The sequence below is a fragment of the Stenella coeruleoalba genome (assembly GCF_951394435.1).
Source record: "Stenella coeruleoalba genome assembly, chromosome: 13".
NCBI classification, from domain to species: Eukaryota; Metazoa; Chordata; class Mammalia; order Artiodactyla; family Delphinidae; genus Stenella; species Stenella coeruleoalba.
In genome coordinates, this window is record NC_137159.1 from 32832009 (window position 1) to 32859747 (window position 27739).

The 27739-nt window shown below is 39.1% G+C and overlaps 1 protein-coding gene across 1 annotated transcript; it reads left to right on the plus strand.

The window, feature by feature from the left end:
• The first annotated feature begins 9 nt into the window (after nt 1-9).
• Nucleotides 10-27739, plus strand: DNAAF10 (dynein axonemal assembly factor 10). Its single transcript, XM_079941064.1, has 8 exons — nt 10-363; nt 10864-10964; nt 13466-13596; nt 15769-15870; nt 18609-18724; nt 19432-19566; nt 22203-22300; nt 26485-27739. Exons 1-8 carry the CDS (start codon nt 181-183, stop codon nt 26690-26692), a joined length of 1074 nt encoding a protein of 357 aa, XP_079797190.1. The 5' UTR covers nt 10-180; the 3' UTR covers nt 26693-27739.

A 27739-nucleotide genomic window follows, 5' to 3' on the forward strand; every position in this document is an offset into this window, starting at 1 on the left:
AGAGCATCCGGCATTATCTGAGACACCTAAAACCAACTTGCTAGGGCGTCTGCGGGCGCGTACGGCAAGCGGGAGGGACAAACTATTCTTGACGTTTGGAGTCTGGTTTCCAGGTTAGTGTTTTGTCAGGGTTTGTCGGCAGTGTGCCTGTTGGCGGAGGCGAAATCAATCGGCTGGACCATGTCGGCCTTCGAGAAGCCTCAGATCATCACCCATATCCAGAAGGGCCTCAATTACACGGTGTTTGACTGTAAGTGGGTGCCCTGCAGCGCCAAATTTGTGACCATGGGCAACTTCGCACGCGGCACCGGCGTCATTCAGCTGTATGAGATCCAGCAGGGGGACCTAAAGCTGCTTCGGGAGGTAGGTGCCGGCTCGAGACTGCCCAGTTCCAAGATCTGGGACTGCCGTTGGGGGGAGAGTGCGGATCTTGGGGGTCGGGGGGGGGAGTCTGTATTCCTTTTGGCCAAAGCGTTTGCTCAGCGTCCCCCCAGAGCTCCGCTCGAGCAGCGCGGGAGAAGCTAAGCTGACCGAGATTGAGGAATACTTCAGAGGCAAAACGCTTTGGTTGGAGACTTGAATTCTCGTCGGGCTAGTTCATCCGCGCGCCGCGGGTCCCTTCCTCCAGCCACCCCGTGGAAGTGACGTAACGACTTCCTGTTTAAATTCGAGGCCTTTCTGGGCAGCGCGCAGTTGTTTGTGGAGAGTCTCTTAATAGGTACAAGTTAGTAAAATGCTTTTTCAGACAAGCAGAGCCAAAGCAGGCACTGGACTGCCTGCTATGTAATCGGAGGAGACAATCTAACAACAATTATTCATTCAACAAGTATCAGCTGATTGCCTGGTATTCTCAGGCATGTAAATGACAACGTCCCCGATATCATGGACTTTATTTTCTAGTGAGAGAGAGAATCAGTTAAAGAATCAAACCAATAATACATAAAACACAAACCGAGATGAATTCTCTAACCTAAAGGAACACGGTTCTTTGAGAGTAAGCAAAAACAAAAAAACAGATTTGGGTTGAGTAGAAGCTAACTAGGCCAAATTAGGAGTAGAGGATAGCTCCAGAGGAAGCAGCTCAGCGATAGGTGACACATTTATCTCCTTCAGAAACAAAAAGAGTAGTAAGCAGGGACCAGACATTGCAAGAGCTGTAGGTCATTTAAAAGATTTATGCCTTTCTTTGTAAGAAAAATGGGACATCACTGAAGGGCTTTAAGCAGGGTGTGGCACGATCAGGTTTACAAGTTTTGTAAAAGATTACTAGTGAAAGAATTGGAGAATAACTATATTAAATAACACTTTTATACCTGTTTACAGTTTTTTAAATGTCTTTATTTGGGTTGCCTGAAAAAAAAAAAAGATCAGTCATACTCAGATGTTTAGAGTCCTAATAGACTGCAGGGAAGTCTGTAACTCCAGGGACCAAAAGCTATGGAGAGAATCTGCTTGGAGGAGTTACGGCTTTTAGGGCTTAAACTGGTAGGTAAAGGGTGAATACACTTGCAATAGGAAGGATTACATTCGAAGGTACATAAGGCTCATCCCACTTTAAATTTCTATGAATGCCACTTTTCTTGTTCAGTTTGTCTTCTCTAGCCAGGCACTCTACTCCTAAACATGGCTTGTTCTTTTCTACCTTTCCTTATGTTGTTCATCACTTAGTCCCCAGTCAACACAAAGTAACTTTTCTTTACATTGCATTCCTATGGTACTTATTATCTGTGCCAGAAATATATCATTCTATCCCATGTATCTCTAATTAGATTGTAAGCTCCCGGAGAGTAAGGACAGTAGTTCTTTCTTTAATGTGTTATGTAAGAAGCAGCCGCTCAATAAATTACTTGTTAAAAGAATGAGTAAATTTATGTCTGTAAAAAAATATAACTTGGGACATTTAAATATTGGTTTATTGATGATCATTAATCACTTGGGGTCAGGAGTTGGAACAAATAGGAAACATTGGAATTGCAGAAAGAAAAGTGAATTATTAGGAACAAATACTAGTCAAAGCTTAACCAGAGAGTATCTATAGACTGCTGACTTCTTTTTATAAGGCTGTATGACTTGGGTACATTTCAGGAATACACTTGTTATGTAAAGAGAAACAGTGCTCTTTGTCTATTCTAGAGATTCTGGAAGATTCTAGCAGGTTTTTTTTTTTAATAACTTTGCTTTTTAATGAAAGTAATGTGTGTTCATGATAGAATATACCAAAAATATAGATAGGAAAAAGGAGAAAAGTAATGTCACCCATCTCAACACTAGGAGTAACCACTTTTTATATTTTTGCCTATATCCTTTGGCTCTTCTCTTTTTCTACCATAAACTGTCCATTGAGAACCTGTCATTTCAAGGTACTACGCTAAAGAAGAACCAAAGATATTTGAAAGGTGAGTCCCTCCTCCTAAAGAACCTACTGTCTAAAGAGAGGATAAAACAAATGCACAAACAAATTTGAGAGCTTACATTGTATTTAGCTGTGATGATGCAGTGGAAAGAATATATGTTAAATACAATCTCAGTGATTCTCAACTCTTACTGTGCATCAGGATCACCCGAATGTGTATTGCTGCTATTGTGGTGTGTGTGTGTGTGTGTGTGTGTGTGTGTGTGTCTGTCTGTGTGTCTGTCTGTGTGTTTTAAAATATTCGTGCCTTGGTCCCACCCCTAGAAATTCTGATGCACTGGGACTCTCGCCTCTAGACTAGAGTGAGTCCTGGACATCGATTTTTTGTTTTGTTTTTTTTGCATCGGTATTTTTTAAACTTCCACCAGGTGATTCTAATAAGTACTAGGGTTGACTATCATTGGGCTAGATGAATTATTTGTTAAAATATTAGGAACCATACTTGATTATATCCTTGTAGAATTCAAGTCTTGTCCAAGATAAAATGAAGGAAGCAAATGGGTATTTGTTGGTGCCTCCTTATCTTGTTACTAAGCAGATAGATAGGGAGTGAAGGCAGGGCCTTCATATATGGTTAAGCAGTTTGTTGAAGTGCACACAGGTGTCTGGCCAAGGGTTCAAGAGAGAGCTGTAATCCATCTCTGTCTCTCATCAAGCCTTGCGTGTGTGAGACTTCCCTCAGCCCATAGCGGGCACCTGTTTTTCTAATTGGCCCAAAGGACTAGGGGTGGCCTTGCAAAGTGGAATCACAGTTGGGGTTAGTTACACTTTAAAAATTAGTAATAGGCTAATAAAGTTCTGCTTTTTTAGTCCCTGTGCAGCAGAGTTCACTGCTTGTTAACATTTGGGTGACTAAACCTTTTAACGTTAATTAAGTGGTGCCAGGATGTGGCGGAGGAGACACTGACAAGCTGTACTAGACCCACCCACAGACAGAACAAAAATAGCTCTGCTGGGAATTATGGATCCTGGGCTTCCTTAGTCAGGTTAACTTATTAGAGCAAAGAGAACCAACAGCTAGGTCAAATATGCTCATCACTGATGGTCATTTTCAGTATCATATGGCAAAAGTTAATATATACTAATTTTCTTTGTGGGACAAATTTCGCAAAATAGATCTTTATTTTTTTTACCCAGTTTTCCAACAAGAAAAGTTTTAAGTGTTTGCTGAATTCTTTGCATCTTTCCTTTTCCAAAGGTAAAAGATTTAACAGGGACAGGGAGGGGGCCCTTTTATGAACTATAAAAAAAATTAGCTTCATTCCAGTGTCCTCTTAATTTAGCTACTATTATGATTTCCATGAATGTCTAAGGAAAGAGCAAACACCTCTGCTTTTTTAAGTCCACTTGCCAGCATAGCTCAGCCTTTCTGAGCAAAGTGCAGCCCTCGCTGCAGTGCAGATGACAAGATGCTTATACATTTGAGTTTATTTTTCAGTAGCTTTCTATATTTTGAGTTTAATTTGATTCTTGCAGAACAGACCACTAGTACCTATAAATCTTTGATATAAGTATACAAGGATAAAAGAGATTTGATTTAAGGATGAATCAGGGAAGCATGAATACCATATATTTGTATTTTATAAAGACATGTATACACTACCAAACGTAAGGTAGATAGCTAGGGGGAAGCAGCCGCATAGCACAGGGAGGTCAGCTCAGTGCTTTGTGATCGCCTGGAGGGGTGGGATAGGGAGGGTGGGAGGGAGGGAGACGCAAGAGGGAAGAGATATGGGAACATATGTATATGTATAACTGATTCACTTTGTTATAAAGCAGAAACTAACACACCATTGTAAAGCAATTATACTCCAATAAAGATGTAAAAAAAAATAAAGACATGAATGAAGGTAAAACCAAAGGACACAAATCTGAAAGTAGGTTTAATTCAGGCCTCATTTACTTCACCAGTCTAGTTCAGGATTGGAACATTTCTTTGGTACTTCTGATGACTCAGGTTGACAGAATGGGGACTACATAAGAAAATGTTTATTTAATTGATTTACATACAGGCCTGGAGACAACGTAGTTTAGTAGAAGGAGCTTGGAATCTACTTGGCTCTGGGGACCTTGGGCAAGTCACTTAGTCCTCCAAGCCTGTCCCTCATCTGGAAAGGGGTGTCTCAAACACTTAGTTTGCAGTTGCATGTGTTAGAAAGAGAAAGGATGGTCTAGTACAGAAGAGCATCCAGAATAGTGTCTGATACATTAGTGTTCCCTGTATGGATGCCATTTTCATTATTGCATATAAACAACACCGGAAACTGTACAGTCTGTCCGGTGAAAACATGGTGGGAGAAATAGGAACATGACCTCTGGCAGTGGTTTCTCTCTCCCCAGCGCTAGGACTGAGCGATTAATCCATGTTCATTTATACTTTCATTTAACAAATGTTGAGCACCATCTACATGTTGAACAAGTTGGGCACGGCCCCATTCCCCTGGTACTCATTCTAGAAAGGGAGGAGATAGGTAATTGAATGAATACAAGAATTTTGTTGATAAGTGAAATGAAGATTAAAGAGGGCAAGTGATAGTGATTTGGGGGTTTCACTTCAGATTTGGAAGGGTAGGGAAGGCCTCTTAGAGGTGGTAACATTTAAACTGAAATCTGAGTTGGGAGAGGACATGATGACCTGAGGGAAGAGCAGTCGGGGCAGTGGGAACAGTAAATGCAAATTCCCTGAGGTAGAAATGACTTCAGTGAATCTGAAGAACAAAAAGCCGCACGTGTGGCTGGAGTGTGGAAGGGGAGAAACAGGAAATGAGGTCAAAGAGACAGGCAAGGTCAGACTTCAAAGGGCTTTGTACATTTTATATACCACAGGCCTTTGTACTACTCTTGTGAGTCTGTGCCTCTAAATGTAGATACATGTTGTTTCATTTCATTCATTGTATTTGCAATAAAACCCACTTTTAGAATCTGCGATGACAAATGTGAAACTAGTATAGGGCCCATCATGTAATGGAATGGTTCCCAGTTTGGTTTCTCCTAAGGTGGAATTCTCAGATGTGTTCAGGTGTCAGAACATCTGGACATTATGGTGCTGTTTTTAGAACACCATGAAATATTGCAATTATCAGTTCCATCTCTGCACAAGGAAGGGTTTTCCCAGTAGAAAAATCTGACTATATTATACATACTCTGATCTTTAGATCACAAGAAGTAACCATACATAAAATTTTTAATCCTCATTTCCAGGTTTTCTTATTGGTTTTTATTAGCTAGTATTTCCTAATAGACAAGCTAAAAAAATTACTGAAGAAAACCTAAATTTGAGTAAAACATATCCATTAGCTGTGTGTGTGTGTGAGAGAGAGAGAGAGAAAGAGAATTTATGTTGGTACTGGAAGATCAGTGGTTCCAGTTGCATGGTTTCTCTATTCCAAAGGGCCTAAAGGCAAAAGTTAGGTAAAGCCATAACAGGAAAGCTTTTGCTTCCCAATTTTTTATTAGCAGCAGTAAACTCTTAGAACTGTGTGCTTACTGTAGGGACTGAAAAGTAGGGGTCAACTTTTATCTGTTCCATGGCCTAAGAAGAATAGAGATCCGATCAGAGGCTCCCGGGGATAGCAGTGGAATTACAGGAAGCAGAATGCTCTAGCTGGTGGAAGAGAAGAAAATGGGTGACCAGTCTTCCCAGGGCTACTTGGGGAAGAATTTTCCCAGAGAGTTATATCAGTGTATGGTGCAAGCCCTCCTGCAGCTCTTAATACCCGAATCCCTGGAAGCATATTCCTGTCCATCAGGGCCCAGCTGTTTCTTGCCTGAGAGGCCTGTCTTCACCCTCTGCCTTAGATCATGGGAGCCATTATCAGTGACTTGGTGCTGGGGGAAACAAATGGGAGGAAGGGGTGGGTAGCTATTTTATCAGTTGGCCTCAGTTGGAAGTCTGAATTAGTTTAGCCAAAAAAAAGTGTGTTCTAATAGTGTGATTAGGTGATTAGCTACAGTGATTAATTAATTAATTAAGAATGATTAGCTATATCACTACTTTTTTTTTTTTTAAGCAAAGCTTTCCTTTTTTAAAAAAATTATTTTTGGCTGTGTTGGCTCTTCATTGTTACGTGCCGGCTTTCTCTAGTTGCGGTGAGCGGGGGCTACTCTTTATTGCGGTGCGTGGGCTTCTCATTGCGGTGGCTTCTCTTGTGGCGGAGCACGGGCTCTAGGCAATGGGCTTCAGTAGTTGTGGCACGTGGGCTCAGTAGTTGTGGCTCACGGGCTGTAGAGCGCAGGCTCAGTAGTTGTGGCGCACAGGCTTAGTTGCTCTGCGGCATGTGGGATCTTCCCGGACTAGGGATCAAACCTGTGTCCCCTGCATTGGCAGGCAGATTCTTAACCACTGCGCCACTAGGGAAGTCCGCTATATCACTATTAATATGTTATTTCAGGTACTTTTATTTGGGGGAGGGGATGGTGAGGAGAACATAAGTGATTTGGAGTTGGAAACTGTCTGCTTTGTTAAATTGACAAGATTTTGATCTCCATGCTGCCCCATTGTGAGATAGGTTTTTCATAAAATTGGAAAAATAGCTGAAATAAATGAATATCAGTTTTCTGGTGTAGTGAATAACTGATGCTCTCTTGGACCACCTATATTAAAAAGGAGAAAAATAACATTCTGTGGTTTTGTGCTTCTCATCAATACGGTCTTTTATAACCGTGTTATTATAGGCGACTGATTAAACACAATTTAATCAAAGTTTACTGGGCAATTCCAAGGAGGCTGTGAATGCTTTATTTTAGACCAGGCTACATAGTAACTGCTAATTTATCCAGATCCCAAACAGTGATAAAGCTCAGCAAGGTGGGAGTTTCCAAAGCCCTGGAGCATATGTTGATGTCTTTTGAATCATGAAGGAAAAGTTCAGTTATAGTTTGTGTTACGTGAATTTTATTTTCTTCTTTGAAAATTGCTATGTATATCCTATGTGGAAATGCCCAACCAAACATTGAAAGTGGCGGGGAAATTATTTTCACAAAGTATGTGAGTCGGACCCACCCTGGTGGGGTGGGGGGTTGAAGATGGGCTCAGCAACTGAAGGGTTACAAGAGGAGGTGCCCTAGAAACTGGAGAACTCTGTGGAGGGGAAAAAAGTTCATCCGGATATACTGCTAAGTGAAAAAACATCAAGTTAACGAACACTATATTATGACCCTCTGCATATTAAAACAAATCCATATGTGGTTGTCAATGTGTAGAAAAGGGTCTAGAAGAATGGGGATTACTTCTGAGGCATGTCGAAGGGAAACTCACTTTTCATCCTTCAGTCTTTGGTTTTGTTTGAATTTTTTTTTCATTTTATTTATTTATTTATTTTATATACCAGGTTCTTATATATGTCAATCCCAATCTCCCATCTCCCCCCTGCTCTCTTTCCCCCCTTGGTGTCCATATGTTTGTTCTCTACATCTGTGTCTCTATTTCTGCCTTGCAAACCGGTTCATCTGTACCATTTTTCTAGATTCCACAGTTTTGTTTGAATTTCTATAGGGAACACGTATTACTTCTGTGAATGTTAGGAATAAAAAAAATAAATTAATTAAAAATTAAAAAAAAAGATTGTAAGAAACTAAGAGAAATTGTTTTGCCCTGTTGAGGCTGACAGTAAGTGGAAGGTGCTATTATACATCTAGAGTGTGGTGTGGGGCAGCCCTCAATTCCATATTGCCTAGAGTTTCCGGGGGCCAAGGCAGCCGGACAGGTAGACTCCAAGAGAGACTGACTGATTCAGTGACTTGGGCAGGTGGAGTTTGCATGTGGTTGTTTTACTGATGTGATTACAGTTGATCCTTGTACAGCATGGGTTTGAACTGCACGGGTCACTTATACTCAGGTATTTTTTAAGAGTAAATACTACAGTACTACACAGTTCAAGGCTGGTTGAATCCACGGTTGCAGAGGAACCTCGGATACAGAGGGCTGACTATAAGTTATATGTGGATTAACTCCTGTGCTGTTCAAGGGTCAATTGTTATATATAATACTTGGAGCAATAGTTTTGTTTTTGTTTTTTGGTCGCACTGTGTGGCTTGTAGAATCTTACTTCCTCCACCAGGGTTTGGACCCGGGCCCTCGGCAGTGAAAGCGCAGAGTCCTAACCCCTGGACTGCCAGGGAACTCCCAATAGCCTTTCAAATTAAAGAAACCTCAAAAGATTGGCTAATCCATGCTGATAGCAGTGCCTTTGGTGCACACAGGTGTACAAATCTCTGTGTGCTGAAGGGGTCTCAGAGGACATAACCATTCTCAGTTTATAGGGTTTTTCAGGGAAAACTATAAGAGACGCATAAGCATTTTTGTTTCTTTAGTCACTTGGAAAGAATAATACCTTCATTTTGTCCTTATTCTTTGAGGATCTTAAAGAAGAATACCACATTAAATGCTGAAATCTGCATATTTGCAAACCAGTGAAGGTGTTAGAGGTGCCAGCATTTGAATGTCTCATTAGCGAGGTGAGAGGAAAGGCAACACTCATCCTTTGGACATACAGGCATACCTCCTTTTATTGCACTTCTCTTTATTGCATTCGCAGATACTACATTTTTTACAAATTGCGGGGTTTTGGTAACCCTGTGTTGACCAAGTCTATCGACGCCATTTTTCCAATAGCACTTGCTCACTTTGTGTCTGTGTCACATTTTGGTAATTCTCACAATATATTTGTTCTGGTGATCTGTGATCAGTGATCTTTGATGTTACTGTTGTAATTGTTTTGGGGTGCCACGAATCACACCCCGACAAGACTGCAGACTTAATTGGTAAATGTTGTATGTGTTCTGACTGCTCCACTGACTGGCCTTTCCCCGTCCCTCTCCCTCTCCTTCTCCTTGGGCTCCTTATTCCCTGAGACACAACAATATTGAAATTAGCCCCTCAACGGCCTCTAAGTGTTCAGGTGAAAGGAAGAGTCATAGGTCTCTCACTTTAAATCAAAAACTAAGAATGTTTAAGCTCAGGGAGGAAGGCATGTTGAAAGCCGATATAGGCCAAAAGCTGGGCCTCTTTCACCAAACAGTTAGCCAAGTTGTGAACGCAAAGGAAAAGTCCTCGAAGGAAGTTAAAAGTTCTCCGGTGAACACACGAATGTCTCCATAACATAAAAGTACAAGATGAAGCAGCTAGTGCTGATGTAGAATCTACAGCAAGTTATCCAGAAGGTCTAGCTGAGATAATTCATGAGGGAGGGCACACTAAACAACAGATTTTCAGTGCAGATGAAGCAGCATTCTATTGGAAAAAGGTGCCAAGTAGGACTTGCATAGCTAGAAAGAAGAAGGCAATGCCTGGCTTCAGAGGACAAGCTGACTTTCTTGTTAGGGGCTAATACAGCTGGTGACTCTAATTTTAAGCCAGTGCTCATTGACCATTCTGAAAATCGTAGTGCCTTTAAGAATTATGCTAAATCTATTCTGGCTGTGCTTTATAAATGGGATAATAAAGCCTGGATAACAGCACATCTGTTTACAACATATTTTACTGAGTATTTTAAGCCCACTGTTGAGACCTACTGCTCAGGAAAAAAATGCCTTTCAAAATACTACTGCTCATTGACAATTCACCTGGTCACCCAAGAGCTCTGATAGAGATGTACCCATGAGGTTAACATTATTTTCATGCCTGCTGGCACAACATCCATTTTGCAGCCCATGGATTAAGGAGTAATTCCAACTTTCAAGTCTTATTATTTAAGAAATACATTTCGTAAGGCTATAGCTGCCATAGCTAATGATTCCTCTGATGGATCTGGACAAAGTAAATTGAAAACCTTCTGGAAAGGATTCACCATTCTAAATGCCATTAAGAACGTTAGTGATTCATGGAAAGAGGTCAGAATTTCAACATGGACAGGAGTTTGAAAGAAGTTGATTCCAACCCTCATGGATGACCTTGAGGGGTTCAGGACTTCAGTGGAGGAAGTAATTGCAGTTGTGGTAGAAATAGCAAGAGAACTAGAATTAGAAATGGAGCCTGAAGATGTGACTGAATTGCTGCAATCTTATGAGAGAACATTAATGGATAAGGAGTTGCTTCTTAATGGATGAGCAAAGAAAGTGGTTAGCATTTTTTAGCAATAAAGTATTTTTTATTTAAGGTATGTACATTGTCTTTTTAGACATAATGCTGTTGCACGGCTACAGTATAGAATAAACATAACTTTTACATGCACTGAGAAACTTAAAAAGTCATGTGACCTGCTTTATTGCAACATTTGCTTCATTGTGGTGTTCTGGAACCGAACTTGCAATATCTCTGAGGTCTGCTTGTACTTTTAAACTATACAAAAATGACTAAAGGAAAAGCATGATCATTTTTTAAAATCAGAAAACGTTTTAATTGCCTTTTTTATTGTGCCTTATTTAATTCCCATAATAGAGCCATAAATATCGTGGATTATGGATAGCTGCTTACATAAATAATGTATCCTCTCTCTTTCCCTTACATCAAGATTGAAAAGGCCAAACCCATTAAATGTGGAACATTTGGTGCCACATCTTTACAGCAGAGATACTTAGCTACTGGAGATTTTGCTGGAAACCTTCATATATGGTAAGATTATTTCATCAGTGTTAAGACATGAGATAAGCAATTTTTTTGATAGTTGTGTTACTCTTCCTCTGAAAGAATTCTAACTTTGAAATGTTTTTTGTTAAATTTTAACTATTTATGAGAATATGACAGTTACCTCATATATATTTTTAGATTTCATGTTCAATATCCATTTTAAAATACTAACCTATTTTTCTTTAGCTATTTCAGATAATGTTTTTAATATTTATTTCCACACGTGCTGTTTGGTGCTAGCATTTAAGATCCATATTTGTAAATAAAGGGCTCTTCCCCTCCACCATGAAGGATACAGTATATAAAAATGCTCGTGTATAACACTAAAACATTAGATATCATTTACATTTTTAAAAGATACTTGGCATTACAGAATGAAACACTGTATTTTTGTATGTTTTAATTTTTTAACATAGAACTCTCAATTCATTAAAACTTTTTCTTTTAATGCTTTAGCTGAGTACAAGTTTTTAGGAACACATCTGTTGAGTAAATCAAGATAAACCTGTTTCGAATGAGCAAAATCACAAGTGTGCCAAATGCTTTTGTAATGTTCTTTTTTTAATAAATGTATTTATTTTTGGCTGCATTGGGTGTTTGTTGCTGTGCGCAGGCTTTCTCTAGTTGAGGCAGACGGGGGGCTGCTCTTCGTTGCGGTGCACGGGCTTCTCATTAAGTTGGCTTCTCTCGTTGCGGAGCACTGGCTCTAGGTGCGCAGGCTCAGTAGTTGCGGCACTCGGTGCGCAGGCTCAGTAGTTGCGGCACTCGGAGCAACTTAGTTGCTCTGCGGCATGTGGGATCTTCCCAGACCAGGGCTCGAACCCGTGTCCCCTGCATTGGCAGGTGGATTCTCAACCACTGCGCAACCAGGGAAATCCCCCAAGTGCTTTTAATTTTCGTGTTTTACCTAGAGTTATTTCCTCATATTTAAATTAGAGTTGAATAAATTGAAATTCCTCTGTAATTACTTTTCAGCAATATCTCTTAATCATGTAAAGTATACAGTAATGTTCTAGAGGAGCTGTCTTCCCTACATTATGTTTTCTATTCTGACCTTTCTTGATTCTAACTTAGAATTTGCTATTTGTAATTAAATTACATTGATATATTTATCTGTCTTAGAGTCATAATATAACATAGAATGAAGCTATTTTAATTTCCCTTGCTTTAACTACTTAATAATTAAGTTAGCATTTATTAGAATGCATTAGTTTTTACCTGCTCTGTCATAAACTTTCAAAGAACTTGGGAGAGAGACCAGTCTGAGTATTATTTTTTAAAATAAATATATTTCAACACAAGAATATGCAACAAATATAACGGTTGACTATCTCCCTAATAGAGCTTCCTAGTCTAGTGCACGTATTACTGCTTTATTTTCATTGGTGAGTCATAATTTCATGTTAAAAGAAGTGATGTTTCAAAGTCTGTGGAAACAGTTCTTTTAAATAGAACCTCAGTCCTGTTTAGTCTCTTGATGCTTTCACAATTACGCCACAAAGATAAACATCAACTCTAAACTAGGTTGAACTTCTCAAATTTTGATTTGCAAGATTTTACTGATAAATCTGGGCCCAGTAATAAATTGGGATTACGTGTCATGAAGAGCTACGTTCATTAAAAAAGAAGAAATATAAGTTGTTAAAAACTGACTTGTTAAAAAGAAATGTGGAAGGAGGCTCCAGTAGAAAAGCAGAAGAGCGGGGGCAAGGGCTGGGAGGCAAGAGAAGGGTGTATTAGCATAACCTACTTCAGCCACTCACCCAGCCCTGTAGTGTAGTCTTCAGACACACATAGGAGTGGGTACTTTCCTGCATTCCCTTCACGTAACTAACCTAGAATTAGACAAACTTCATCCAGTTTGACTATAATATTTATTGTGACCAGCATGATGATAAACTGAAAAACATACCTAGTTGAAAATCAGTGTGGAACTCAGTGAGAAAATAATATATTATTAAGGAAGAAAGGTATACAAAGTAAACACTGCTCATATTTTAATCTCTCAGAAGATCCCAAGATCAAACTACCAAGACTACTTTGGAAATATTCTAAATCACTTTGCATTTACTCTGTATTTAAAGCAGTGATTATCAGACCTCAGTGTACCAGAAAGTCAGCAGATTTGGGGCCCCATCCCAGAGATACTTATTCGTTATGTCTGGGGAGGAGCCCGTGAATCTGCATTTATTAACAAGCATACGTGGTAATTCATGTGCAGAGGTCCTAGATCGATCATCTTTGAGGACCACTGAGGAAAGTGGGCTCAGGATTTAGAATTCCAAGTTGAATGATGACAACTCTCATTGAGGCCTTGAAAGAAGCTAAAGTGGAGAGGAAAATGTGGACGTAAGTGTGTAAATTACCTTAACTGCAAAACCCTTATTTTTAAACAAAAATCTCAATATGGCATGCATTCTTAAATTTGAGTAGTATACTAAACATTTGGGGCATGTGTAAGTAAGAAGCTGTGTTCTGTTGTTTAGGAATTTGGAAGCTCCAGAGATCCCAGTATATTCTGTACAGGGCCATAAAGAAATTATAAATACTATAGATGGTGTAGGTGGACTCGGAATCGGGGAAGGGGCACCTGAAATTGTGACCGGCAGCCGAGACGGTAAGTCAGAATATGCTGTGTATTTTACTTTTTTTATTTTTAGGTAAGTCTCTGTGCAACAGTATATTCTATGTGGAAATCTTCCTCAATCCTTGATCCCCTAAAGCTAACATTCTACTTTTTTGATAGGCAGGTTTGATTGCATATCCCTCAGTTGTTTCAGACTTCGGGGGTATTTCAAGTTAGAGGCATAGCACTTACTATTTTAGTTTTGAGCTAGTTCAACTATTAACAACCATAGTTTCCTCTGAACCTTGAGGATTTAAAATGTCTCTACAGGTTTTTGAGGCAGCTGATGATATACTGTGGGTGGCAGCTTTTTTCTTTCTTTGCAAAGCAGAATTAGTACTTGTGAAAATGGTCATATTGACAGCTGCTTGAACACTGCAGTTCTGTGGTCTTTCCGCTGAGCATTGTAGAAAGCTCCAAGAGCTCCAACTCTGCTTTTCCCGCCTGCAGTGACGAACAAGGGAAGGTCTTTCGGTGTCCTGAGCTGTTCTGAATGTAACAGAGTCAGAATTTTTGTTGCTTCACAAGGGATATGTAAGTGATTTGGTACCCTAGTTGGTTCAGCTAGTTTTTTAGTGGCTGCTCAAGACCATGAGGAAATTGTTTCCAAAGAAAAGTGGAATTTAATTTTCTAATAGTTTCTCAAGAGCAGCTGTGTTTTAGAAATCAGGTATTTTTTTTCCAATCATAGAAACAGTGTGGAATATAGAAGGAAAAATAACAGTCTGCTACACCAGCATAACTATTAGATTTATTTTCCTTTCCAGTCATAGATACAATTTTACATGTATTATCAGTGTAAATACGATTTTGTATCTTATTTATTTAATGTTTTGTCCTTAGGTAAATATTGCTGTTTCCATGTGGTTTTCATAATTATCATTTTAATGACTTCATAATATTCCATCCTGTGGATGTGTCACAGTGTCCTTAGCCATGCCCCTGTTAATGAGCATTCGATTTGCTTTAAGTTTTTGTTTATTTTGGGAGAGTGACTTTAAAATAATGAAGAGAAGATTATCATGTATATAGCTCTTTTGGAATAATCATACTTTATGATTTAAAAAAATTGTCAAACTTTCCAAAGTACCTGTTTACCTTATCAGCTACAGTAGGTGAGGTAGATTTCCAGTCTACCCTACCAGCATTGATTTCCTTTTTCCCCCCCTAATTTTAGAGATAAAATGGTATTCCATTCCGACTTGTGTTAACTTCTTTCTATATTTGTTTATTAGTTAATTTTGCTTTGTGAATTGTCTATTTGTGTTCTTTTCTCATTTAACTGTTACAGACTTAATATAAATGTTATCAATTTGTATGAACCCTGTAGAATGATGTAACTCATCACATTTGTAGGAAATTTATTTCTCCTTGAAGCAGCCTTTTTAATGACCAACTTTATTTTATCCCTGATAAGTCTAGTGGAATATCTTCCCTTTTCCTGGATTTAGTATCGTTTTTTAATAATTTTTTTACCCTTTTCCTGTTCTCACTTACGCCTTTTAGCCACTTTATTATGTCTTTGTGTTTCTCAAAGTTAGTGACACTAGCTAGTTAGTTATCGTGTAATTTGCATTAAAATGAGGGAGTTGAAATTAAATTGAGAAGAATTATTTGTTACTTTTATTAACTCCTCTTTCTTCTTTATTGCCACGGGGAAATTAAACTTAATTGTATATGAAATGGTATTCTAAAACTCCAAATAAGAAATCGTAGACGTAAAAATTACTTTATTCATCTGCATAGGAAAAATGGCAATGATTATATGAGTAGTAAGGAAAAAGCATTAAAATGACGCCGGCTTTATTCTAAATAAATACTACATTTGTTTTAGTCTTAAACCAAGAAAGTGAGACATGATTTGAATTACATAACATTTGTGTTTGCCTTGTCAATCATACCTTGTTGATGATGACTTAGGAACAGTTGTTGGCTTTTGTGTGTATCTATTAATCGGAAACCAAATCAGGCAGTAACATGTGGGTTATATCTCTGATATTAAGTGCAACTTGCCCAATTGGAAGTCAGAAGAATGTGAATATTTTTCAGATACTATAACATCTATAATATCTTCATGTACATAGGAAGCCGTATGAAGAGAATGCAGAAGGAAATGTCATCATTCACTATTGAATTTTGCCAACTCACTTTTTTTAATGTCAGGAACCGTGAAGGTGTGGGACCCAAGGCAAAAAGATGATCCTGTTGCTAATATGGAACCTGTACAAGGAGAAAACAAGAGAGACTGTTGGACGGTGGCATTTGGTAAATTACTAAAGTACCCTTGCATTTGAAGTATCAGATGGTAAAAAGGACAGTGCTTCAAGAAAGTCCTAATAGCCTCTTTATAGTCTGTTTTGTGGATTATCTGACAGTTTATTGAGGCAAATAGACATGGTGTTTAATGGCAGCCTCTGGGGCCTAGGTTTGAATCCTCACTGTGCTATTTATTGGTTGTGTGTCCTGGGGCAGGTTATCAAGCTTCTCTGTTTTTTGCTTGCTTCATTTATAAAATGCAAGTAACAAATAATAGTGTTGTTGTGAGGATTCAGTTAGTACATGTAAAGTGCTTAGATATTAAGTGCTCAAAAATATTTGCTATTATTGTGTACTTCTGTTTAACTTGATAATATTGACCTAGTTTAGAACCAAATGCCATTAGTGAAACTAAGTAGAGCCTCAGATGCGAATGGTAACCTAACAAATCCTACATTTTACTATGTACAGAGTATGTTTATTTTCTAGAAAATAGTTATGCCATTACAGAATTATTTCTTATAAAGTTGTTAGCCATGTTCCTCTAGTAATATACTTAAAATGAATATTGATCTTGTAGGACTAATTGATGTTTGCCCTTGTATCTCTTACTGAGCACCAAAAGTACAATCATTTTTGCTACTAAAGGATATGGGCCGGGACTTCTCTGGTGGTCCCGTGGTTAAGACTCTGCCCTCCCAGTGCAGGGGGCACAGGTTTGATCCCCTGGTCCATGAACTAAGATCCTACATGCCACACAGTGCAGCCAAAGATTTTAAAAAAAAAAGGAAGAAAGGATATGGGCCATATTTCATTTTAAACCTTTATTTTCTTATATAATCCAGTGTAGTTAACAGACATAAAAGTGAGATTAAATGATATATGTGAACTGTTTAGCTTTTTATGTTATTTTTAAATTGAATTGTTATTTAATCAGAGGAAAGATTTCCGATTTTAAAAATAAATTACCACTGAAATTGAGAGGAGATTTCATTGTGTGTGTATATTAAAATTACTCTGTGTGTATATATATTACAAGCAATAATATAAACTGAAGACATGCACACTTGTGCAGAAATTTCAGAGTTAGTGTTTAGAATCATCATATAAAAATATATGTAGTAATTAAAAAGTAATTAACTTTGGGTCCATTAAAGGCTTTTTATCATTGATCTAAGGGACGTAAGTTCCATTTTAAATGTAGGACATTAAATTTAAAGAAAGAACATTTATCCATTGATTTGACCATTTTTTGTTTGTTTTTGTAAATGCCAAGTATGTGCATAGCTGTGGTCATACAAAGGTGAAACAGACTCATATTCTTGCCTCAAGAAGCTTGTAATTTTAATAAAGAGGGCATGCTATCTACATGAATTATAGTATGAGGTAGGAGTGATAAAAGGTCACAGAAGCATGGATAAATGCAGAAGGAATCCCAAGGGAGTGATAACTGGAGAGGAAGAACATACTAACCTCAGACCAAGGATATGTAGCATTTGAACCACTGAAATTGGGAGGGGATTGCAAGCATTGGGAGGAAAGTACAGAGAAGGAATGGTGGTAGGAATAGCCTTAAAGATGGCACAGGGCCATGGCCAGAGGTGTTTCGATGGTCTGGAGGTAGTGGTAAACCTTTGGAGGCTTTTGCAAGGATGAGATGTGATCAGAGCTTTAGGAAAACTGAACTGGTGTCATGTAGGGGAGAGAGGTGAGTGGCAGAGGGAATATGAGTTCCGAAGCTCTTTGCAATATTCCAGGAAACACGTAGGTTAGATGCAATAAGAAGGGAGCAGAGCGGGTCGATTCAGAAGATAATATTGTGGCAAAAGAAATAAAATTTGGCAGGTTTTTTGAGATGAGGAACAAGGGGAAGGATTATTTCCGAGGTGACTGAATTTTGAGGCTGAATGTAGGGTGAATGATGTTATTAATTGAAGAAGTGCCACAGAGGATATGATGGTTTGTAAAGGAAGATGGTGAGGTCAGTTTCAGACATCATGAGTTTCAGATGCTGTCGTGTCATCTCGGTGGAGCCTACAGTGGAAATGCAGGGCTGGAGTTTATAAGAAAAAGGGAGTTGCAAGCAGCAGAGAACAAAGGCATTGGGTTAAGATGCCCACAGAGCCTGGCACAGTTAACAGGGGCTTCCCTCTCACCTAACACATTTTCCTCAGCAAGAGGTACTCTGGAAAAAAAAATCCCTGGATCCGAGCAGGATGTGTTTCACTGCAGATTATAGATTTACTTTGGGTGCAGTCATCCATACAACTAAAAATACATCACAGTGCACCACAGCTTATCTGAGGTTTCCTTGCAAAGACGAGATAACACCAGAACAACATTTTGCAAAATATAAATAAGTTTAAAGTAGTTTCTGTTGGCATTCAAATATAGTTACTGCCAAAGAAAGCAATGGAAGCCTAGCTGTATTTATTCTACCAAATCCTACTACCATTTGAACTGTTAGTCTTTGCAAATAGAGAATAGAGAGAATTTGAAATCCAATAAACACTTTTATGTATCCCTTGAGTGTACAATCTCAATGAATGAGCTCTTTCTTGTAAACAATATTAGATACCAAATTAATAATCTTGATGTCCTGTCAGGGTTAATAAAATGAGATTCTACCTAATGTGATTTCTTCACCTGATTTGATACAAGTTATCTGTGTAGTTTCGTAAGTTTTTTTTTAGCAGTCTTCATGTGAGCATTTATGAAGGTCTGAAATGTTGTGTTTTGATTTCCAGGCAGTGCTTACAATCAAGAGGAACGTGTAGTGTGTGCTGGCTATGACAACGGAGATATCAAGCTGTTTGATCTCAGAAATATGTCTTTACGGTGGGAGGCAAATATAAAAAATGGGGTAATGTACATTTGGATTCTTTCCAGATTCTCTGAATGTGTTTTTACCCACCCTGAACTACTACAAAAGGAAAGCTCCTCTAATAACTCATTTCAGTAAAACCCCTCTGTGCATGTATGGTTTTAACCTTTTGGGGCTTAACCTTGGAGGGTCTGATAAAAATCAGGGATGCTCTCATCAGAAAGTGAACACACACCCAGATGTGGTGTGATGTACCAGGTGAGTCACTACGCCTGTGGTCCATCTGTGGACTCCTGTGGACCATGCAGTGTGGTATTAAAATGACCTAGTAAGAGGCCTGCTAACATCAGGAAGCTTGAACTTGTAATAGCCTCCCAAGTACTTTCAGGTTTTTGGTTCCCAGGTTGTACATCTTTAGTGAAGAATGTGGTTCCCTCCTGTTTTCTCTAGTCAGCCTTGACTTAACTTTATAAAATAATTACATAATAACAGTAAAAAGCTAAATTATGGCTTTTCAAATGTACCCACGAGAACAGGGTACCCTAGATGATTTTGTGGATCTTATTAACCAAGAAGAGATTTTTATAGTTACAAGTATTTGATATATGGATTCAAAGGTAAAGTGATTGTTTAAAATGCTTTCACATGAACTGATAATGTTAAAGTTGTTTTACTTAGTTTGAAAGAACCTCTTGAATTAATCATTATTAAATGAATGATCACCAATAAATATTCTCTATTTTCAGGTATGTAGCTTGGAGTTTGACAGAAAAGACATAAGTATGAATAAGTTAGTAGCTACGTCTCTGGAAGGAAAGTTTCATGTTTTTGACATGAGAACACAGCATCCAACCAAAGGTTTTGCTTCTGTTTCAGAAAAGGTAAATACGAGGGAAATGTCTTTCTATGAAGAGGAATATTCGCTATAGCTTGTTTTAGACGATAAATAGAATTAGTCACCAAGTTCCTTCCAGGTTTTTATATGAAGGGAGCTATTTTTAATATATTGCAGGATCTTGACAAGCTTTTCTGTGCAAAGAGTACTTTTCTAAAGTTTGTCAATTTTAGACTTTTTTTTAATTATTATTGAAGTGTAGTTGATTTACAGTGTTGTGCCACTCTCTGCTAGACTTCTTGATTATAATAAAGGCCTCAGTTGGTAATGACTCTTATTTTGTAGTTTAGGAGCAATCGCAAGAAAACTAGCTGGTTTAGGAATTTGGTCAACAAAACCTAGCCTGGTGTTTCCTAATAAATATATATTTGTATTAATACCTAATTATATACTTTTAGGTATATGCCAATATATATTCAATACTAATTATATACTTTGCAAAGTATATCAACATATATACATTATGTCATTTCATCACATTTTATTTTTATATTCCAGTTTGATATATTAAATGAGATTATTTAAAGTGCAAATCACTGTGATTGGTACATAGTAGCAATGTAAATACAAATTTATTTATTCATACATACATATATGCATACTTTGCCTTGTTCCCAATAGTATTTTAGGTAGCTTAGAGGGAAACATTTGGTATTACAACATTAGAAAAATTGATGAAGAAAGCTGCACAAATGGAAAACACTGGTTTAAAAAACTGAAGTTGATGTCTGGAGTAAGGGCATTGCATAAAATTCGTGCTGAAACATCCTGTCACTTGCAAGAGATGGGTTGGAAATGTCACTCTGAGCTTTCTTGAATATAAAAATAAAGAAAAATCAGTTATAGATTTGTAGTTTCCATAAGATTAAAATATGTAAGTTGCTCAGGAAATAAAAATTCACTCCCTTGCTCCCTTTCCCTATGTCGTGGAGTCAGTAGTACTTCCCAGACCTTCCTATTTTGTCTTATTTCATTATTAAAATAATTATTATTGCATGTAAGTTACTGTTACTGCCTGATGAACTATATTCTTAAGATAACTAACTATACACTATAATATTGTTTGCCTTTGTCATTTCAGAAGTATCTGTCCACAACATAAAGCACTTACTAAATTGTTCCAAATACGAGTGCAACACATTTCTCATTAACGGGAAATTATAGTGTGTCTCCAAAATTTTTTTGTTACGTTTAGTTAATCCAGTAATTGCTAAATCTGTCAAATACATGACTGGTATATTTTAACAAGTCATTTCCCCTCTTTTTGCTTTTTATCAACTTCCAGGAGAAAAAGAGAAGTTTAAGCTACAAAACAAATTAAGGTTTAACAGCTTGAACCTAATCACTTGAGGACTCTCACACACTTAAAGTGTGCATTTTGAGATATGTGTTTTTCTCTGCTAATGGTAATTCTCTTAAAAGACTTAAAATCAAATGTCAAGACTGATCATCAACTAAAATGCAAAGTGTCTTATGTGTGGCTTAGCTCAAGTTGGCTGGTCTCATTGCTTCTGTAAAGCAGAAGTCTTTCCTTCCTCCCTCCTTCCCTCTCTCTCTCTCCCTCTCCCTGTCTTGTTAAATTCTCCACAGTGAATGTAGCATTATTAGGATTGATTTACAAGCTGTTAACCTTCATCCAGTTGCCATTTCTATCCTTTTGTTTAATATGACTGATAAAGGCCTGGGCTTATTATAACCATAAACACCGTCTATAAGTCCTCCCGGTACTTATTTTGAAGACTAGACAAGTCAAATAGTGTAAATTGAAGGTAAGACTCTGAGAGCTTTACATTAAAATTCATTCTGTTTATGGGAACTCTCAGTACTTTCCACTCAGTTTTGCTGTGACCATAAAACTGCTCTAAAAAAATAAAGTCTATTAAAAAGAAGTTCAATCTATCCTTTCTTTCCCTTTAGGAAGAAGTATTTCTTTGTATTTTGAGGCTTTTTTCCTCCTTAGAGTGAGCTAGAGATATTTAAATTATTTGTGTAATTTGTATGATACTATAAGGTTAAATGTTAAGACTTTTAATCTGATAATCTTTCTTTTTAATCCAGCAGAACTTTGTTTTGTAAAGCAGTAAAGAGGAATGGTTCTTTTCCTAATTCCTGATGAGCCCCTGTAACTCTCTGTAGCCATTATAAAGAGAAGTGCCAGAAAATAGTTAACTTTTATAATAGTAACTATAATTGAAGTGATAGAAGCTGTTGAAATTGTTGTTGAAGTGATAGAGGTAAAAATCTTTTTTTTTTACAGGCTTCTCTTCTAGGATGGTCTTTTTTTCCTCTATTTTATTGAAGTGTAGTTGATTTACAATGTTGTGTTAATTTCTGCTGTACAGCAAGGTGATTCAGTTAACATATGTATACATTATTTTTCACATTCTTTTCCATTATGGTTTATCACAGGATATTGAATATAGTTCCCTGCGCAATACAAGTAGGACCTTGTTGTTTACCATCCTGTATATAATAGTTTGCATCTGCTAATCCCAAGCTCCCAATCCATCCCTCCCTCACCCCTCTTCTCCCTTGGCAACCACAAATCTGTTCTCTGTGTAGGATAGTCTTTCTTTATCATATAAACTTATAAACCACTTGTGTGCCTCTCATTCTGTTCAGGCTCATAAATCGACTGTGTGGCAGGTCCGACACCTACCACAGAACAGAGAGCTCTTCCTGACAGCGGGAGGCGCCGGCAGCCTGCACCTCTGGAAGTAGTAAGTTCCTACCAGTGCACAGTGCTCCTTTTTAAGTTACTTGTGGGTGTAAAGTAGGATTCGATTAAACTTTTTGTCTGTTTTTCCTCCTTTGACTTGGTTCATTTTGATATGATTTTAAATTTCATGGTATTACATAAGCATTACTCTCTAAGCCTTTTTTTTACTCATATACTTATTTTATACTTTGTAAATATTAACATTCTTTTGACACACCAAATATGTATTTTAGTGACATCTTCCATATATTAGAGTAGCTTATGAACAATTCTTTTCATATATTTGAAATCATGCTTTTTGCTAGTTTTTTTAAAAAATAGGAAAACTTTGACCAAAGGCTTTTGTGAAATATTATAATTCAGCCATTAGAGCAGTACCTCTAGAAGAAAGGAAGAGGGTTGAAATTCTTATTTTCGGTTCCTGATAATTGACTTGCCCAAGTTCAGGTAACATCACTATGATAGAATGGACACAGAGCATGAGGACCCTAATTGGTCTCCAGGAAAAGCCTTGTCATTGCGTTTGAGCGTCAGCCCTTACTATATATTTGCCTTTTCCAGTGGGCTTTTCTCTTTCCTATAGATTCTTTCTTCTTTTCCACTTAGAAAAGACCCTTTAACATTTCTTTTAAGGTAGATTTAGTATTGAACTCTTTTAGTTTTTCCTTGTCTGAGAAGTTTTTTTATCTCTCCTTCTATTCTAAATGATAATCTTGCTGGGTAGAGTATCCTAGGTTGCAGAATTTTCCCTTGCAGAACTTTGAATATATCATGCCACTCCCTTCTGACCTGCAAAGTTTCTGCAGAAAAATTAGCTGATAGCCTTATGGGGATTCCCTTGTATATGGCTTTTTGTTTTTCTCTTGCTGCCTTTAGAATGTTTGTATACTTAATGTTATCCCAGAGATCTCTTAAACTGTTTTCATTTATTTTAAATAAATTTATTTATTTTATTTATTTATTTTTGGCTGCATTGGGTCTTCATTGCTGCACGTGGGCTTTCTCTAGTTGTGGTGAGCGGGGGCTACTCTTTGTTGTGGTGCGCGGGCTTCTCGTTGCGGTGGCTTCTCTTGTTGCGGAGCATGGGCTCTAGGCATGCGGGCTTCAGTAGTTGTGGCTCATGGGCTCTAGAGCACAGGCTTAGTAGTTGTGGCGCATGGGCTTCGTTGCTCCGCGGCATGTGGGGTCCTCCCGGACCAGGGCTTGAACCCGTGTCCCCTGCATTGGCAAGCGGATTCTTAACCACTGTGCCACCAGGGAAGTCCCTGTTTTCATTTTTTAAGATTTGTTTTTCTTTTTGCTCTTCTAATTGGGTGATTTTCATTATCCTATTTTCCAGATCATTTATGTGTTCTTTTGTATCACTTACTGCTATTCATTCCTTCTTGTATTTTTTTTTTCACCTATTGAGTTCTTAATTTCTGATTGGGTCTTTTTTTTTTTTTTTTTTTGCTGCATTGCGCGTTTGTTGCTGCGCACAGGCTTCTCATTGTGGTGGCTTCTCTTGTTGCGGAGCACGGGCTGTAGAGCACAGGTTCAGTAGTTGTGGCTCACGGGCTTAGTTGCTGCACGGCATGTGGGATCTTCCCGGACCAGGGATCAAACCCGTGTCCCCTGCATTGGCCAGTGGATTCTTAACCACTGTGCCACCAGGGAAGTCCCTGATTGGGTCTTTTTATGTTTTCTAGTTCTTTGTTAAAATTTTCACGTGTACATCTATTCTTTTCCCTAATTCAGTTAACATTTTTATTACTAGTGCTTTGAATTCTTTATCTGGTAAATTATTTGTTTCATTATTTATTTTTTCAGGGGTTTTCTCTTGCCTTTTCAGTTGAGTGCAGTTCCTCCGCCTTTTCATTTCGCTTAACTTTCTCTGCCTCTATGAATTTAGTTGAAATAGTTACTTATTTAAGTCTTAAAGGGGTGTTCTCATATGGGAGGCTCTTTGGTGAGAGAGCTGGATTTGACGTGGACGCAAGTTACATCTTTGGGGTGTGCTGGCAGCTATCACCCTGGTCGGAGATGTAGCTGGAGATGGAGGGGCTAGAGCTGGAGCCACGTATGAGGTGGGATGTCCCCTCTGTTCAGTGGCCATTGTTGCCCTATCAGGGTAGGGATCTGATCCCAAGTTGCTGGAACAGAAGCCAGGAGGGTCGGCCCAAGCTAGCTTTATGCTCTTTAAGTGTGTTTTTTCCTCCACCGGCACCCTTGCCCTGGAGTGGGAAGGTGCTGAAGCAGGTGCGGCCCGTGCGGGCTCTCGGCTTGTGTTGGCCACGGACCAAGGTCCAAGCTGTCTCTAATGCGCTGCCTGTGTAGGCGCCCACAGTTGTTTTCCCTTGCTCTGTTCAGGTGTATCCACGGGTGCAAGTCCCCTTTGTCCCTCACAGCTGAGCACTGTCCCCAGCCCCCTCTGCCCCACGCTGTTGTGGAGCCACACTGCAGGGCGGCAGGGGCCTGTGTAGACTCTTGGCCTGTGTCGGGAGGGGTGAGCTGTGTGGGGCAGCGGCCGCCATTAGAGGTACAGGCCGCTTCTGGTGTGCTGCTTGAGTGAAGAGCCAGCAAGAGGCACTGCTGCCCCACCGGCCTCCGCCCTGGGGCGCTCGCCTCTGAGTTCCAAGATCGAGTCTTTTCCCTGATCATAGCTGCCCCAGATCCTGTGCCATGCTGTGCCGTGGAGTCAGTGGGGCTGGTGTGTTCGCTTGTCTTGGGCTGGGGCACACGCCAAGGCAGTTGTGGGAAATCCAGCAGCCACTAGGGCAGACCTTTCCGCCCTGCCTTGGGGGCAAGCCAGCATGTGGACACTCCTCACGAACAGAGCCTGGGCTTCTGACAGCCTTCCTGTTGGTCCCAGCGGCCCTCCAACCAGCCAAGGGGGCTGGTCTCCCCAACGTAGGATCTGGGGACTGGGGGCGCCCGATCTGTAGCTCTCATCAGTCACTCCCCAGGGTGGGCGTCTGCCTGTGTATTCTCCCTTTTCCTGAGTCCCCTCCCAGGGGCACAGGTCCTGACCTGATCGCTTTTCTTCCCTTCCCACTTACCTGTGTATCTCTCTTGCAGCCCTGGTTGTACAGGAGCCCTTCTGCCAGTTTCCAGTTAGTTTTCAGTGAGCTCTTAAAACTTTAATAGATGATATGGAGGATTAGAAAAAAAATCTTGATGTTATCTTTTAAATACTAAATAACTGCAGCCTCTGCCAAGAGACATGAAAAATGTTCTGTAACCTGTTTATCCGTCTGAATGTGTTATTCCTTTTAAAAATCAAAAGGAGCTTCCCTGGTGGCGCAGTGGTTGAGAGTCCGCCTGCCAATGCAGGGAACACGGGTTCGTGCCCCGGTCCGGGAAGATCCCACATGCCACGGAGCGGCCGGGCCCGTGAGCCATGGCCGCTGAGCCTGCGCGTCTGGAGCCTGTGCTCCGCAATGGGAGAGGCCACGACAGTGAGAGGCCCAAGTACCGCAAAAAAAAAAAAAAAAAAAAAAAAAAAAAATCAAAAGAAGGTGTAGGGTCTGTGAGGAAGAAAGAATAGAATGTTATCTGCTTATCACTACTTCTGTTTCTGTTCTGCTTCTGAGTTGCTTCATGCCTTTTAAAGTCTTGGTCTTTATTAGCACTTTTGAAATAAAGGTAGTATCATAGTTGATACCTAACAGGCTTTAAAAGACCTTCTGAGGAGGAATACCCCTGTATCCCTCCATGGGGGAGGGGTGTTCCATTTTTCCCTCTCTCAAATCTAGACCAAGTCATAGTTATGAGCTGTTACCCTTCAGCCCTTATCATTTTATAAATTTATATTTTCAGCTGATAGAAAATCAAATGTTCTAGGAATCACTGTTTTCTTTTTTGAGGCAATGACGTCTAGAGCACCAAGTCAATTTATTAAAGAATGCTAGATCAACCTAGGACTTTCATAGTAAAAGAAAAGATACCTACTCATGCTGAACAGAAATGATGTTTAAACGTTTTTAGTAGATCGAATGCTTCTTTATGAGACTTTGGGGGGCTGGGATTGAGGTTGAAATATTGTCTCCTTATTTCCATACAACTCATTATTAGAAAGATGCCTTAAGTATTTATCAGTTCCAGTAGTCAAGTGAGAAATAAAAATAGTTATTGGAGTATATGTATAAGAATAAAATGACGGATGCTAAGACTTATCTCCTCTTACCACTTTGATCTTGTTTTCAGCGAATACCCAATTCAGCGGTCAAAGAAAGATTCCGAGGGTGTAGAGATGGGAGTTGCAGGTTCGGTCAGCCTTCTGCAGAATGTTACATTGTCTACCCAGCCCATTTCAAGTTTGGACTGGAGTCCAGATAAGAGGGGTCTGTGCATCTGTAGTTCATTTGATCAAATGGTAAGAGTACTGATTGTTACAAAACTCAACAAAATTTGATCTGAAGACTTTGGACTTGAAACCTTCCAAAGCAACACTCAGAGAATTTAGACTACGTTCTGGGATCCTCTGATTCTCATTGAACAAAGTGGGATTTGACTGATGAAAAAAGGACCCAGATGCAAACCTCTGGGCCAGCATCCCTCCGGGTGAAGGCCACATGGTGTGTCCAGTGACCGGACTGGATGGTGGTTTGCTGTTGCACATGGGGGCACCAGAGTCTCCAGCGCCAACTCTGTTCCTTTCCCCTCTATTTCTAGTAAAAAGTTGAAAGTTTTCTATATTTAATTATTTTAAATTCATTTTGCATCCCCAAAGTTCCATATTCTGTAGTAATACTTGTGTTGCATTTTAGAGTTTACAGTTTCGTAGCAGTGACTTAATTTGGTTTAAAATAGTTTGCCTTGGTAAGACTATTGTGAATTAACCTTCATAAATAAATACACTTTGAGACATTTCAGTGTCAGTAAATCTCTGTAAAGAACATTACTTTATAAAATACCAAAATGACATGATCAGCCAAGATTTAGGCCATTGGTCTCGACCATTTAACTCATAAAATGAAATACTATGATTGACAGAGACCTCTTTTTTAACTTAAAAAACAGGAGTTGAATTCCTGAGACTTTCTGGTTGTTGATTGTGGTTATGTTGTTTGAGATGTATAAGATTGTGGGGCTTTTGTAGCCTTGTTTTTTTGTCAAACTTTCTAATATATTTTGTGAATAAATTTTGTTTTTGAAATCTGTAGAAGTTTTGATTCTTTTTTTTATTTATAAATTTATTTATTTTATTTTTGGCTGCGTTGGGTCTTCGTTGCTACGCGCGGGCTATCTCTAGCTGCGGAGAGCGGGGGCTACTCTTTGTTGCAGTGCACGGGCTTCTCGTTGCCGTGTCTTCTCTTGTTGCAGAGCATGGGCTCTAGAACGCAGGCTCAGCCGTTGTGGCTCATGGGCTTAGTGGCTCCGTGGCGTGTGGGATCTTCCCGGACTAGGGATTAAACCTGTGTCCCCTGCATTGGCAGGTGGATTCTTAACCACTGCGCCA